Source organism: Echinops telfairi, unplaced genomic scaffold, assembly GCF_000313985.2.
Source record: "Echinops telfairi isolate 266 unplaced genomic scaffold, ASM31398v2 ScPeMD7_7439;HRSCAF=8477, whole genome shotgun sequence".
Lineage (NCBI taxonomy): Eukaryota > Metazoa > Chordata > Mammalia > Afrosoricida > Tenrecidae > Echinops > Echinops telfairi.
The window spans coordinates 1,032,944-1,048,587 of record NW_022111339.1 but is presented as its reverse complement, the minus strand read 5'-3'; the positions used below and the strand labels follow the sequence as shown (position 1 = coordinate 1,048,587).

At 43.6% G+C, this 15,644-nt stretch overlaps 1 protein-coding gene and 1 non-coding gene across 4 annotated transcripts in view; both read left to right on the top strand.

Annotated features, from left to right (window-relative positions):
• RANBP9 (RAN binding protein 9) overlaps positions 1-15,644 on the top strand; it is an 84,894-nt gene that overhangs the window by 1,470 nt on the left and 67,780 nt on the right. The window contains exon 1 of one of the 3 annotated variants that reach the window (XM_045298689.1): positions 11,600-11,671. The exons of the other annotated variants lie outside the window; for them this stretch is intronic. Coding sequence (XP_045154624.1) covers positions 11,611-11,671 — 61 coding nt within the window. The 5' untranslated portion in view covers positions 11,600-11,610. Of the gene's footprint in view, positions 1-11,599; positions 11,672-15,644 lie in introns of those variants that run through there. 3 annotated transcript variants of the gene reach the window in all.
• Positions 2,190-2,319, top strand: LOC115872692. Its single transcript, XR_004048008.1, has one exon. It is a non-coding gene; the product is annotated as a small nucleolar RNA SNORA70 (small nucleolar RNA).

Here is a 15,644-nt window from a genome sequence, read left to right as displayed (position 1 = left end):
AGAGAAGTACTTTTCACGTTTTGTTACATTTCTTAGTGTAAATGGCAGAGGAATGGGAACTACTGGACCACCTCTTGTGCTTCTGCTAGGACACTTTGTTAATATTTGTGTGAAGGCTTTGCTTTAAAAAAAATTACGTAATTTGTAAAGTGGTTCTGTGCTGTGAAGTGTTTACATGTGATCTGGTTGTCAGGAAGCTTTTGTTGAACTTGACAAACTTTATCATTGTAAGTGTGTGTTTGGTGGTAAAGGATCAGCATGTACAATCACAGGCAGTGTGCTATAGAAGCAGACCCTCCTGACAAAGAATCCTGGCCCCCTCCTCCCCCCATTCTTGCAGTCATTTGTGATTTTAGGCATGTCACAAGACAGGGGAGGGCCTCTGCTCCTTCCTCTCAGTGGTGAGGGGTAGAGCTGGATGGTGACTTAGGAAATTTCCAACGCTGACTTTCCATGATATCTGAGATTTGTGATTACAGTCTATTTAACACTGCAATGTGCCGTGTTTAGTTTGAGTGACTCCATTTAAACAAATGTAATGGTTTGGGGCAGAAAGGAGGGCAAGCGCATGTGAGATTGGTTGGAGTTTGGAGTATATTTATGGCATTGCTGTCTCGATTATTTTCCCTGTCAGGTCTTTTTATGACTTTCTGTTGTGTAATGCCAAGATTCACTTCCTGGAAACATCATTCTTTTATAAACATAAACCATTATTTCTGGAAGAGCAGATTTCGCCGTTTGTCCCCCCCTTTCCCCATGTTCTTTCTCACCCTTCTATTCCCCCGTGGTTTCTCTCTTCCCCCCAGCACAGCCTTACTCTTCTTTCCACACCTCTTCCTCTTGTCCTGTTATTTTAACATGTGTCCATGTGTGTGTGCGCACGTGCATGTGTGTTTCTCCCAAGTGCCTGCCTTCTGAGTGAGGCACACCAAATGTATTGGGCAACTCTGGCCCAGTTGCAAAGGAAGGGAGCAAAGGGGAAGTGTCAGAGGTAATAAAGCTTTGAAGTCACAGAATAGAAGAGTGGATTGTTTTTGACCTGCTGCTGTGCAGCGTTTGGTTTCTCCCAGCATTTTAAGACAAGTTTAGCGTCAGGTGATGTTTTTGCACTCAACAGAATTTCCAAAGATTGGCCACAGTTTTTTCCAGAATATGGAGGGTTTTCCTTGGCTTGATTGGCCAGGGAGTATATTGTTTTAAAGACATTATTCTTCTAAACTGGAATGAACTGTTTTAGGAAGCTTTATTGTTCCTGAAATGAGTTGAAGGATTTAATGTTAAACAAAGCCAGACATGTGGGTAGAGTTGATTGGATTGCTGGGCAGTGGCAGGGTGGCTATGGCCGTGTTAGCGATTTTATAAAGGCAGCCAATCAGCCACGAACCCTGGTCTTTTTAACATTCTTGTCAACTTTAAAAAGTACAAATGCGACTTACATGACAACTTTATTCTACCTTGAAACATCTTAATGGATACAACAATGGATTTGGTTAACATTAGTGTTTCAATTACAGACTCTCTTTATCCTTTGTTACTACCACTTGGATACTTTTTATAAAAAATCATTTTATTAGGGGCTCCTTCAACTCCTATCACAATCCATACATACATCAATTGTGTAAAGTACATTTGTACATTCATTGCCCTCATCATTCTCAAAACATTTGCTCTCCACCTAAGCCCCTGGCATCAGTTCCTCATTTTTTCCCCTCCTTCCCCTCTACTCCCTCCCTCATGAACCCTTGATAATTTATAAATTATTATGTTGTCATATCTTGCACTGTCTGACATCCCCCTTCACCCACTTTTCTGTTGCCCGTCCCCCGGGAGGAGGTCACATGTAGATACTTGTGTTTGGATACTTTACAAAGTGTTTTGACACACATATATGAAGGAGCAGGTGGGTCTACAAAAAATTCTTGGAAAAATACCATCATCTTTTAATTCCACTGCCCCCACCAATTTTTGAAATCCCCTTGTATGTTGGTTGGATCTGGACAAGATGATAAAATGGGACCGCTGGAAGATTCCCTGGTCATAAGTAAGCCAGGATTGGAAATTAATTTCCACTGGCCCGGGATTGAGTCCTTTTTCTTCCACTACACCACATTGCCTATTTTAGTTTGTGTGAGGTCTAATGATCTTAAATAGATAAAGCCCAAATACTTGAGATTAAAAGTAACTTCTCTCTGCAATCAATTAAACCAGCCATCCTTCCAGTGGGGGTTGGTTTGCAATGACTGCAAACAGCACCCTACTCTGTAGTGTTCAAAGCCTGTTGGTATGTATAGGCTTCCCTAAGGGACCTTGGAGACAACCCTTGGCAGCTCTTCAATGGCTCTGGCCTGACTTGATTTCTGCAGTCCCTAACCTAGGCTCTAAATCTTGATGGAGGTGCTTTTGGGAAACTCCAGGGTACGCTGGTGACTAGGCCACATTGACTGGTGATCTCATCCATCTGAACTAAGCTTCAAAGCAAGGAGCCTGTGATGAGGCCTTAAGCAGGGCCAAGTTCAAGATCCCTGGGTGCCTGAAGATCCACATCTCCAAGAAGTAGGGTTTCACCTAGCTTAATTCGGATGAAGTTGAGGACATGGTGTCTGAGAAACGTCTCATCTCAGATGCCTGTGGAGTCAAATACATCCCTCATCATGGCCACCTGGACAGGTGGTAGGCCCTGCATTCCTGAAGGCTTTGGTAGCCCTGTGCCCTTCCCCGATCACTGGAACACACTAATGCCTTGGAAAAGTCTATGCACCTTGATTATACTGAATTGGGACAGTGTGGAAGAAACCCAAGATAAGGGACGACGATGGGAAGTGGTGAAATAAGGAAGTGTGTCTTTTAAAGTATTGTTAACAGGATGGAACCAAATAGAATGGATCTTGGGGATGCTTGACTCCCTGTTGTTTCTCTCCACCCCCCACCCCCACCAGTATTGACAGTCATTAGTCTTAAAAGGATTAGTAAATATAATTGTCTAATTTCTTATACTTCGTATTTCAACAAATAGATGTTTTCCTACCAAAGGAGCCCTGGTGGCTCAGTGGCTAAGCTCTCCCTCCGTTGCCAACCCACAGGTTGGCGGTTTGAGCCACCAGTAGAAAGATGTGATAGTCCACTTTCATAAAGATTAGAGCCTTGGGCATCATGTGGGCAGTTCTGCTCTCTTCTGTAGGGTCCCTTGAGTTGGAATAAACTACAGTAATGTTGAATTTTTTGTTTTGCTTGCCTGACTATACAACTGTTTGTATTAAAAAGTACGAGAGTGGTATAAAATTTCTCCTGAAGTCAAGGAATTAAGAAACCAAACAATTCCCAGTGATCCATGTTGACATTTTGGGAAATACCAATTGATAATTGCAAAAATCAAATGAATCTAAAATCATGCATGTAGAAAAGTAGACAACAATAGTGCTCATTTATTGAGCACATACTGTGTTACAGTGACAGATACTATGCTAGAAGCTTTGTATGCATGTGTTTGCCCAGTACTTACTTAGTCATCCATTCAGAAGCTTTTATTGAACGTTTACTTTGTGCCAGGTCTGAGCACTCATAGCTAAGGGGCTGTTTTTAAATTCAGAAGGGACATGAGACAGTGGCGAGGGAGAGGTTAAAACTGAGTGCTATGGATGTGTGTGGCCTTGGAAAGGGTAAGGTCCAGTGAGCTCCCTGGGGGCTTGTGGGTCAACTTTAAAAGATGAGCAGGATCTAGGAGAAGGCATGGGGCTGGACATCACTAGAGCAGGGAAAGAATAGTGAATGAACTACACTCTACAAGCCATTGTGGGTCATTGCAAGGGAGAATACATCCAAGGAGCAGCTGAGTGAAAGACCCGCGTGTGAGGCATTGCAGGAAACTTTATTGTGCGTAGATCTTATTCCGTGGGAGATGGGGGGGAGGGCATCCAGGATTGGAACTGGTGTGACATGCTGGTGTTTAGATTTTCGTCAGATTACACAGATAACTTGAAGGTAGGTCTGATGCAAGGCCAAGACTGGAAGTAGCACACTCACTTATAAGAAGGCTGTTGTAGTAGGTTGTGTGGTCCAGATTTGGTTAGTGGTAGGGGTGGAGAGGAGCAGACTGGAACTCACTATCGGTTCACCGATTGAGTCATGGTCACCCTGTAGAATGGGATAGAGGTGCCCCCATTGTTTCTGAGATTGTAACTGAACATAGATGTCGAAAGCCTCATCTCTCTCCCTTGGAGCAGCTGGCGGTTTTGAACTATTAAACTTGTGGTTAGTCCAGTACATAATCAGTGCAGAAGAATGGAGAGAGAAATCAAGGGTAACACTTGGGTTTCTGGCTCTGTTTGGTTCTTGCCGTGAACAAAGAATCTAATGGTGATGAGTGAGATCAGTGTTTGGATCGATGAGGTTTTATGTCTGGTTGGGCACAAATGGTGAAGTGCTAGACTACTAGGCTAAAGGCTGGTGATTTGAACCGACCCAGACGTGTTTTAGAAGACAGGCCTGGAGATCTTTTTCTGAAAGGTCACAACCTTGAGACTCCTGGGGAGCAAGTCTAGTCGGTACACAAAGGGTCACTATGAGTCAACCTGATGACAGCAGCAGCAGCGGCCAGGTGATCTGACTTTATAGAAATAGGGAGAAGCCAAAGAGCTAAGCCCCACAGAAAGAGCAGGAGCAGATCTTTTGCAGTTAGGTGGCTCTTAAGTGCCCTCAACAGCTAAAATCCATAGCTTTTAATTTACCCCACTGTTCAAGTAATTCTTTCACCTACTTACTCAAACTACAAGTAATCCAAGTGCTGGAGTGTGTAAAGAAAAGCCAGGCATCAGGACTGGAGGAAGGCTCCTTGTCAATCTGTGTTCGGCAGCTGACATAGCCTTGCTTGCTGAGAGGGAAGAGCCTGGAAACACTTGCTGGTGAGGATCAAAGACTACAGCTTTCAAAATGGCTTACACTGCACTGTCGAGAAAACAAAAGTCCTCATAGCTGGGCCAATCGGGAACGTGATCACGATAGGCAAAGATTTCCTTTTACTCCAAATCCACAATCAGCACCCATGGCAGCAACAGTAAAGTAAACAAAGGGTTGCTAAGTGTGTAGGACGTATCTGCTGGCAAAGACTCCTTTAAAAATTATGGCATGCCTGCCCCAAGAAGCCATGCGTTTTTCAGTTGCCTCATGGGTAAAAACGGAACAATGAATAAGGAAGGCAGAAGAACCGATGCCTTTGCATTGTGGTTTTGGTGAAGAACACAATGTGTTCTGCCAGAAGAACAGAACAGATCTGGTTTGGAGGGCGTGTAGCCAGAATGTTCCTTAGAAGTGAGGATGGTGAAACTTGGTCTTAAAGCGCTTGGGCACGCTATCAGGAGAGACCCGTCCTTGGAGGACGTCATGCTTGGTACGTGAATTAGGGCCAGTTGAAAAGAGGAAGCAGCCTCAGGGGGTGAGCTCCAGTTGTGAGGATGGCTCGGGACTGGGCTGTTTTTGTTCTTTGGTGCATCAGGTCCCTGTGAGTCGGAACCGCCCAAGTGCGGCTCCCACCTGCCAGTACTGTTGCAGCGACTTAGCCGGGTCCTGCTCGCTGCTGCTGGCTTTCTCCTTTCTCTGCTGGCTGGCTTAGCCTTTCTTTTCTATTTCAGGTTCCTGAGGGATTCACCAGATTGGCCTAGCTAATTTACATCACTCTTAGTTGGGCAGAGGTTCCCATTGAGTGCTATGGCGTGGATTCGTGGCCTCTGGGTCAGGTGCTAACCTGTGTTGAATCAGCTGCAGGGGTGCAGTTATGAAACATGAAACAGCCTCCTGGCGCAAGGATAATCCGGACCCCATTGTTTTCTGTAGGGAAAGTGTGTGAGGCAGTTCTTTGCAGAAAGGGTGACTAAATCCTTTACCCAAAACTTGGGGGAGAGATCTAAATCTTGGCTGATTTGGAAGTTGCCTCTGAGCGATACATGAAATTCAGAATGCAGGAGAGCTGTGAAGAGTGTGAAAAGGGGTGGAGAATGAGAAGATGGAGGAGACTGAAGATAGAGAACTCTGGATAACGCCAACATTGAAAGACTGGTGGAGCCCCAGAAGGGTAGCTACATGGTGTCCAGACAGTGACGAGTGTGGTGTCACAGCAGATGAGCAGGAAGTATGAAAGAGAGGAAGTCAGCTTCGGTGTCCATGTAACACAAGCTTAGTGAAATTGGCACGGGAACTTTTCCATTGGATTTGGCAATTAGATCATTGTAGCCTCTAGGAAGAACAGTTTGAATTGAAGGATGGGGGCAACAATCAGCTATAAGTGGGTTGAATAGTAAATGGGAGAGACCTAGCAGAGAAGATTTGTGAATATAGACCACCTTTGAGATATTGGTGAAGAGAATAAGTCCAAAATATTGCCAATCTTAGAAACCTTTATTAAGCAAAAATATCAAAATGTAAAGCTGTGATGTTCCTTTGGCTTTCTTTCTGCTGCTAGGTTCTATCTGTTCTTTTTCTTCTAAAAGGGTATTCAGAGAGACAGGCTGAAGCTGTTTCTTGACACAGCCTGTATGTAGGTTTCTGTACTTCTGAAAGTGGTGCTTCTGCCTCTAACCCCGGATTCCCTAAAGCAGCAGTCCTCAACCTGCAGGTCGAGCGACTCTTTCACAGGGGCCACCCGATTCATAGCAGTAGCAACATGACAGTTATGGAGTAGCAACAAAAATAATTTTATGGTTGGGGGTCACCACACCATGAGGAACTATATTCAAGGGTCACAGACATTAGGAAGGTTGAGAACCACTGCCCTAAAGAATCCTGGATCTTCAGTGTGCATCATGTCAAACGGCAGTGTGGGCATCCCCAGTGTTTGCTAAAGTGATGTCCCTTTTCAGTGTTTGTTGGCTTGGGGAACAAGATGAGGGTCACAGAGTGACTGCCGTGGGGCTTCCTGTCAAAGTCCTACGACTGAACTGCTGACTGCCCTTGGAGAAGAAACCGGTTTCCTGGCCTTGTTCTCACCAGTGCCGCTGCCCGTTTTCTTACCACTGCTTCCTAGTACACCTCTGATTGTTCTGTGTTGTTGGAGAAAATGTATGGCGATTACCCCTTTGGAATCTTCAAAAGCACCATGACCTTATGAGCTGACCTCTCTGCCATGAACTTAACTGACCCAGAAGCTGCCCTTTGGGAGTCACTGTTCTGATTGGGCCCCCTCCTCTCCTTTTTAGAAAGGACCCTAGGGAGACTAAGACAAGTGTATGTGGGAGCTTTAAAAATTTATGGGAAAGTTCCATTTTTAATTGTGTTTTTTTCCCCATCATCTTTCTGAAGCACCTCGTACTAGTGAAAAGTTATCAATAGATACTCACAGGTCACAAAGATGTAATTAAACATGTTTTGCTTGATTTAAACCCAGCAGGTACTGGAACCTTAGTAGCAATAATTTTTGACTTACTCTATCCTAGTACCTAGAGGAGGATGGGAGGGTAAGGCAGGATTGTTGTTACTGTAGTGGCTGGTAGAGGTACTCTTCTTAAAATTGTGTGTGTGTGTGTGTGTGTGTGAAGACTGGTGGGGCTTTAGGCAAGTTTGTAAATGGAGAGCAAAGGGGGTTAAATTGACCATCTCTCTTGTATCTATTCTGTTGGTGAAAGGAGGCTAGGTACCCTGTTTCCCCGAAAATAAGACAGTGTCTTATATTAAGTTTTGCTCCCAAAGATGCGCTAGGTTTTATTTTCCAGGGATGTCTTATTTTTCCATGAAGAAGAATACAGTACACATTTATTGTTTATTTTATTAAAAGAGACCTCGTACTTCCTGTCTGCTCCAGCTGCACTGTGGCCAACAGTGATGCGCGGCAGCGCCCCCCACTATGGTCCAGAGTCCAGAGTTACGGTAGCTTCGGGGAGCCTTATTTTTTGGGAGACCTTATTTTTGGGGGGATGCCTTATATTTCAGCGAGAGACAAAACTGTAAGTAGGTTTTATTTTCAGGAGATGTCTTACTTTGGGGGAAACAGGATAGTTAGCCTGCTGAATTTGTAGAGAATTTAAAATTTAAAGCAAAATAATAATAATAATAGTTTAAGGTGAACAATAAAAATGAGGACTAGCCATTGAGAGGAAGGAATGTTGGCATGTCACAGAACCCCACTGCCTTCTTACATACCTCTTAGTAGGGTTCAAAAACCACAAAACAACTCCCAAGGATTTACCCAGCTGATTTGAAAACCTTTGCCCACAGAATAACCTACATGTGCCTATTTATATCAGCCCCCAAGGACAGCAGCCAAGATGGCCTTTAGTAGGTGAGTGGGCAAATTGTGATGCATCTGTACACAAGTATTATATAGCAGTATAAAGGGAATGATCTATCAAGCCGTGAAAGATACATGAATCTTAAATTCATACTGATAAGTGAAAGAAGCTGCTCTGAAAACTACAAACTGTGGATTCAGGTTTATGATCATCTGGAAAAAGCAAAACGGTCTAGAAAAAGATGAGTGGTTGCCAAGGGCTTTGGTGAAGGGGGATGTATTTGGATAGGGGAGGCCCATGGAGACTCCTTTTTTATGGTGGTGAAAGTATGATACTATCATTGTGGCTACTAGACACAATGCCCGTTCAACTTTACAGCACAGAGTGAATGAACCTTAATGTATGCAAATTTTAAGAATTATTTAAGCGATGATGGCAGGAATTCCAGGATAGAATGCAGAATGTGACATGCAAATCTAACTGTTTCAGATGTAAGAAACCACCTCATGGGAGGCGATGGGGCAAACTGGTGCCAGCTGTAGTAACTTTAGGAAATCAGTGGGGTCTTAACACAAAGGCTGAAGAAGGTGTACATAGGTCATGGGTTCTGACTGGGAGAAAGTTGTACCCTGTGGGGACATGAGTTAACAATTCTGGTCATGCTATACCTGTGTACTGGAGTTTAGTAAGTAAATAGGTGGTAGTTGTGGGAGCCACACTTTGCACTGTTGGAGTGGGATGTAAAGATAAACAAAAGAAGGAGCTGTGTGGTGATGGGTCAGAGTTGGAGATACCAGCATAAACTAATGTTCAGCTTGCTACTTGAGTGGAGCAGAAGTGTGCTCCCAGAGTTTCAGTCCACATCGGCTCGGGTTTATTCTAAACCCAGCAGTTTATTCTAAACCCAGCAAGGTAACAAACCTCGGTGGCCGTAGACAAGCCTTACTCTTCTAAGGGTACATGAACATAAAAAACACAAACAAGTCTTCTCAAAGCAGTGGCTTCCAAGGGGATATACTGGACACTTTATAGGCAGAGAAGTCAGCTCAGAATGTTTTGGCAGGTGTGTGTGTGTGTGTGTGTGTGTTGGTGGTGGTGCAATCTTTGGACAAAGGGTGATCATAGAGACTTGTGCAGAAGCTCAAGGTGAGAAAGAGACCAGGAAAATTGTGTCAAAGAATTCCCCCATAATGACAGTGCACCTGCTCATTTTTCAGCTCCTAGGAGAGTTTGCTTGGGAAACTTACCCCATCCATTGTCCTCCCCTGCCCTTGCCCCTCCAGACTTTTTATTCCTTAAACTGCAGGAATAAGATTTGAGTGCCCAAGGGTTCCAAAGTTTCCTTTTCGATATGATGTAAATAGAGCGTAGACCAGCAGTTCTCAACCTGTGGGTCGCAACCCCTTTGGGGGATCAAATGACTCTTTCACAGGGGTTGCCTGATTCATAACTGTAGCAAAATGACAGTTAAGAAGTAGCAACGAAAATCATTTGATGAAAAAAAAAAAAGAAAGAAAATCATTTGATGGTTGGGGTCACCACAACATGAGGAACTGTGAAAGGGTCGCGGCAGGAGGAAGGTTGAGACCCACGGGCAGTAAGTATATTGAGAGAGATGGAAATGGCATTTCAGGAAGTGAGGCCTGATAAAACCAAATGCCTGCCATCGAGTCCATGCCGACTCACAGTGACCCTACAGGACAGGGTAGAACTGCCCCTGTGAGCTTCTGAGGCTGTAGCTCCTTACTGGAGTAGAGAGCCCCATCTTTCTCCCGTAGACCTAAAAGGAGGAGAGGTCAAGAAATGGTAGCTTCACTCTGTTTGTCTAGTAAATATTTCCATGATTTTGTAGCAGTGCTTTTTGACATCTAGCAGTATCATTGGAATTGACTTGCTGTCAATGATACCCTGGTCGCCATCGTTGATTCCATCTCCTGTCGACCCCAGGTGTATCAGAGTAGAGTTGGGTCCACGGGTTCTCAGCGGCTCGGGCTTTGCACACAGATTGCCAAGCCTGTCGCAAGGCATTGTTAGGGGGACTCAAGGCTCCCAACTTTCTTTGTTGGCAGCTTTGAGTTGGAATCCACTCAGCGGCAGTGGGTAAGGGAGGGAGCAGTTCGCACAACCTGTAGGAATGTAGGTATGGGCTTGTGTGAATGAACACACATGCATTTCTTTGTCAGCGACTAGGCCCAGAAGTAAAAAGTGCATCTGACACCCGGATCTTGCTTCCTAATGATCATTTTTAATGATCTTTTCCCAGCAAAGGAACTAGGATGCCGTGGTGGAATGACTGGCTCTGGAACTAGGGCAGAAAATAAATATTGTTGAGCTAGAGCATCCTGTAGTGCTAGAAGGAAGTGCTCAAAGGAAAACAAAGGCAAAACAATTTCAGAAAAGCCCACACCAATGGAGGGAATGCAAAAGGTCACAGCTCTTGATGGTCGGAGCTGGCGGATTTTGAGCAACAGTATAGAGAATTGCTGGGTTCTAACTCAAAGTGTAAATATGTATTAGCGTCCTTATTGATAGAAGCAAAGAGGGAATAGCCTCGCACCTTCTGGTCTGTGTTGCACTTGCCGGTGTTCCCAGATGGCTTCATTGCAGCGGCAAGGCTAGCAGTTCCTGAAGCTGTTAGGCACTGTTAGAATACACTTCTGTCGAACCTGCAGGCTTTCCCACTCCTCGACCTGCAGCCTTTTCCACTCCTCGTAGGGTCTCTGTAAGGAGCCCTGGCACACAGTGGTCTTAACACTTGACTGCTAACTGGAAGATTGGTGGCTTGAACCCACCAGCGATTCCACATGAGAAAGCTGAGGCAGCCAGTTTTTAGGGAGAGTCCAAAAGTCACACCCAACCCACTGCTGCAGAATTGGTCCCGGCACATGGTGACCCTACCAATGGAGGGTTTCTGAAGTCTAAATCATTATGGGAGCAGAGAGCTGGTCTTTCCTCTGAGGAGCTTTTGGGTTTGGATCTCCAAACTTGTGATTAGCAGTGCAGAGCGTACCCAGCAGTGCCACCAGGATTCCTTCCAGAAACACTGCAGCCCCCAAACCTGCTCTGCTCCGCCCTGTGGGGCCACTGTGTCAGGACGGACTTGATGGCAGTAGGTTTGGTGTTGCTTTTAGGGTCTTTGCATGTTGTTCAGTTTTTCTCTTTCATTGATTAATGTATTTGGAGAAACTGTGTCAGGAACCAAATGATCTTCTTATTGTGCTGGTATCATTCCCATATTAGTTGCGTGGTCACTACTTTGTATTCAAGAAATAGGTGTTAGAAAAAAAAGAGATGTGTCGTAGCTAGACAGGCTTTATTAGAACCTAATATTTCTGACACGAAATCACTTCAAGTAGGTATCAGAATCGAAGAGTGTGGCTCTGGGAAGGAATCGTTGATGGTGGAGGTCAGCAGAAATACAGGCTGGAAGCAATATACGAACCACAAGTCACCGTTAGGTAAGCTTCTGTTCCATGTGGCGTTGGGGGCAGAGACCAAGCCTAACCGAGGGGAACACTGATCAGTCCTTAGAGTCGGGACTGACGCAGCGTTGCTGAACAAGGGTGACGTTTGAGCTGGCCCTTATTTACAGGATGAGCAGCACCAAGCTAGGTGTTGAAGGTTAGAACTGTCAGACAAGACTGGGAAAGTTGGGGCTGCAGTACATAGGTAGAGATTTTTGAGAAATTTGACGTTTTCCTGGGCAGAATGACTTATTTACATTGTTAAAGTATTGGCAGGTGATCCACATAATATCCTATTCAGTAGTTCAGTCATATCAAGAGGAGTTGTACGATCATGACAATAATTTAACAACAGTTTCTTCTTCCTTGCACTAGAATGAGAGACTTTTAAGGAACACTTGGTTGTTCTGCGAGGTGGTGGTGCGAGGAAGGCAGATTTGTGTTTGCAGGAAAAGAGTGCCTGTGTGCCGAGGGAAGGGAATGGAAAAGGATGAATGTGGTAAGAGTCAGCAATAGCTGGGAGCAGTCAAGGGCTTGTAGTTGACATGGAGAGGTGTTTAGAGCTCACAGCAGTTGGACTTGGTGAACAATTGAGTGCGTGAGGGTAGGGAAAAGGTGCGTGCCGGTGATTTCAAAGACTTCGCTTTGGTAGCATTCCTTGTCACAGTGCACACTGAATAAAGGACCAGGTTTGGGGGGAAGACAGTAAGGCACGTAATGTTGAAGTCACACTCCAGTGTAAGCCCTGATTTGATTACAAGAAACATTGTGCTATCATTTTACATTTATTGCCATTGCCTCTCTATTCTGTAGAGGAAGAGAAAGAAAACTAGTATTTGATAGTTCAATTTTCTAGTGTAGAGTTTTGAGTAGAGATCTAAGTTAGAGCGAACAAATCTTCAGGTCCTTTATGCGTGTATAAGCATTGATTCCCTAGATGTACAGAAGGAGAGTGAATTTAGGAGTAAGTCTTAAGGAATCCCAATGACTGTTGCTTGAGTAGAGGAGAGGGATACGTTTGTGAAGGAGCCACCAGGAGAACTACTAGTGAACTAGGCTCAGTGAGAGTGTGCCCGGAAGAGGAAGTGGTTATTCAGCAGCCTGTAGCACTTCTGAATGGTCAAGTGATGATGGGACTTGGCCAGGTACTGTGGGTTTCTGAAATAGTGGTCTGGAGGTCATGGTCGTATTGATGAGTGAGAGCTGTTTTGATGGAGCAGAGAGATGGAAAGCAAGCTTTGAGTAGGTGAGTCTAATTCAGAGTAGACTGTCAAACTGGGGCAGTTAGTTGGGAACCTAGCCGGTGGCTGTGTTAAGTAAATGACATACAGGCGTTGTTCAAAAGGTTCTGTAGGAAAAATCAACATACTTAATGTAAATGAAAATACTTAAATATTTTTTAAAGCAGGCAGCATAATTTTCATTTCTCAGTTAATCTGTAGTGCAGAAAATCTTATAGGCCAGGAGTTATTGTAATGTTCAAAGGAACCTCTTTGGGTTTGGGTTGAATACTCACTTACATAGCAAACATGCATTTACTGTCTGTCCACTGTATTCAAAGTCTTTTCCTTCTCAGTTAATGGAATCAACAGAATGTATAAAAATAGCTAACCTAGCTAGCCTTAGAGTTTTGAGGTAATTGATATATTTTCTTTTAGAGCGACATAAAAATAATGTACGAGTGCAGCTGTGCCTTTGGAAGTTTGGCAGTATGTGGTTGTTATCTGGTCACTGTAGAATTTAAGATAATGTTAAACATCCTGCTATAGGATAGCCATAGCAGATATCGATTCTGACTCATAGCAACCCTACAGAACAACGTGCAGAGCTAACTGTCTGACTGTTCTCAAGGCTGTAATCGTCCGGGAGGCAGACTACCACACCTTTCTCTCGTGGAGCTGGAAGTGGGCTCAAACCATTGACTTTTTGGTTAGTAGCAGAGTGCTCACCTGCTTGCCACCAGGGCGCTTGCTGTTAAGACACAGACTTCTCTGTCTTGGCTAAGTGATAGGACTTTTTTTGATCTTCACTTTTTCCTGTGTCTTCATTTTCACTTTAAAATGGACCCATTTTTGAGCTCTTACAGACTTTTTCTACTACGACTTATTAGAGCTTCAAAAAGCTTGTGGAAAATGGAATTAAAAATTAACGGCATTTTTCTGTGAACCTTTTAAAACCCCCTCATATACTGAATCCTTGACAGTTGTTTGTGCAACATTGTGTAGTTATGTTTGCAATGCAGAAAAAATAATGATGGGATTTTAAGTCAAACCTGGATTGAACCCTGGACATTAATCCTTGTTTGAGGCAAGTTACGTAACATCTGTCATAGATTCTACATTCTTGATCGTTCCTATTTCACAGATGTTAAATGTAAAACATCCAGACAGCAGCATCTAATACTTGAGAGCAGTGTTTACTGTCAAAATTTAGCTGTGTTTCTCTTTTCCTATAGAAGTAATAAGAGTAGGACCTGGAGGTAAATGAGAAATGATTTCAGAGTATTATAATTAGCCCTTTATATTCATTCACAGTGAAATGAAGCTTCTTGTATTGAAATCCGAGCGTAAATCCTGGTTTGGAAGTCTTATACAACAGTATGATGTTGGGCAAGTTTTTATCTTCCTGTAGTTTTCCTATTATGTAAAATGATAATAAATAGTACCAACCCAGGGTTGTTTTGAAGATTAAATGGGAATTAACACATGCATGCAATACTCTTAAAACAGTGTCTGTCACATTGTCCTAATTGTATATTGACTTTTATTATGATTTATTATTATTATTAGGTATACTTTGAAGTTTATTGTATGCCATTTGAGAACCAAAAATAAAATCCAGGGTCTTTTAGGAATGTTAGATTCTGACTAGCCAGGGGTGTTGTTTGTTTTGCTTGTTTGTGAACAAGGAGTCTTGGTGGCTCTTTGCCCACTGGGGACTCTGCCTGGGAAGGGGAGACAGCGGGTTCCATGAAGAGCACAGGCTTCGGAACTCTGGGCCAGTTGTCTTCTGTCCTGCCGGCTTGTTAGGGGTCGGAATCTCTTCAACAGAAACTGCTTATTCAGCTTTTAATATTAAAAATACATTTAGTTTACATGACTTTTCCCAGCCAACGCAGATATCTGGACATAGCTATACTGAGAAAGATGTTTTGCTCAGACCATCATTTTAAGTCGCTCTGGTGGCACACTGTCTTATGAGTTGGCCAACTAAGGACAAGATTAACAGCTGGAGGCTACCCACTGCTTTGCAGGAGAAAAATGGCGCAGTTAGTTGTGCCCTGTCCTGTAGGGTTGATCTGAGTGGCAACAAACTATATGTGGCGAGTTTCTGCAAAATTTTCAACATGTGTATAAGAATTTAAATGGCAAAATCTCCAAAAATACAGCTTTAAAATGTTCATTAGCGCTAAAATAGTGATTGGTAATGGCCAACTTCCATGGCTATTCCCTGGTGGGTTTGAACTGGTGTCTTTGTGGTTAGCGGCGTAATGTAAATTTCTCTATGTTAAAGCGGCTTTAAGGTGTCTATGAATTGATGCCTCCATTCTTATCATCTCCCAATAGTCACAGGTGGGGATCTGCTTCTTCCTGCAACCCACGTGACTCAAGATTTACACAGCTGTAAATTTTCATGGCAGTAGAGGGGGCTGACCAGGTGTATTCTGTGTCTTTTGAGCCATTGCATAAGCTAGTTTTACCTGGCACGTATACTCTGTACTGTATCATGACAGAGTAATTTGAGCAAATAAGGAAGTTATGATCTCATTGGTGCTGATGGTTGTTTGTTGTTGTTGTTCTCCAGTTTTATTTTATTCTTTTTTAAAAATCATTTTATTAGGGGCTCATACAACTCTTATCACAATCCATACATATATTAATTGTGTAAAGCGCATTTGTACATTCATTGCCCTCATCATTCTCAAAACATTTCCTCTCCACTTAAGCCCCCGGCATTAGGTCCTCAT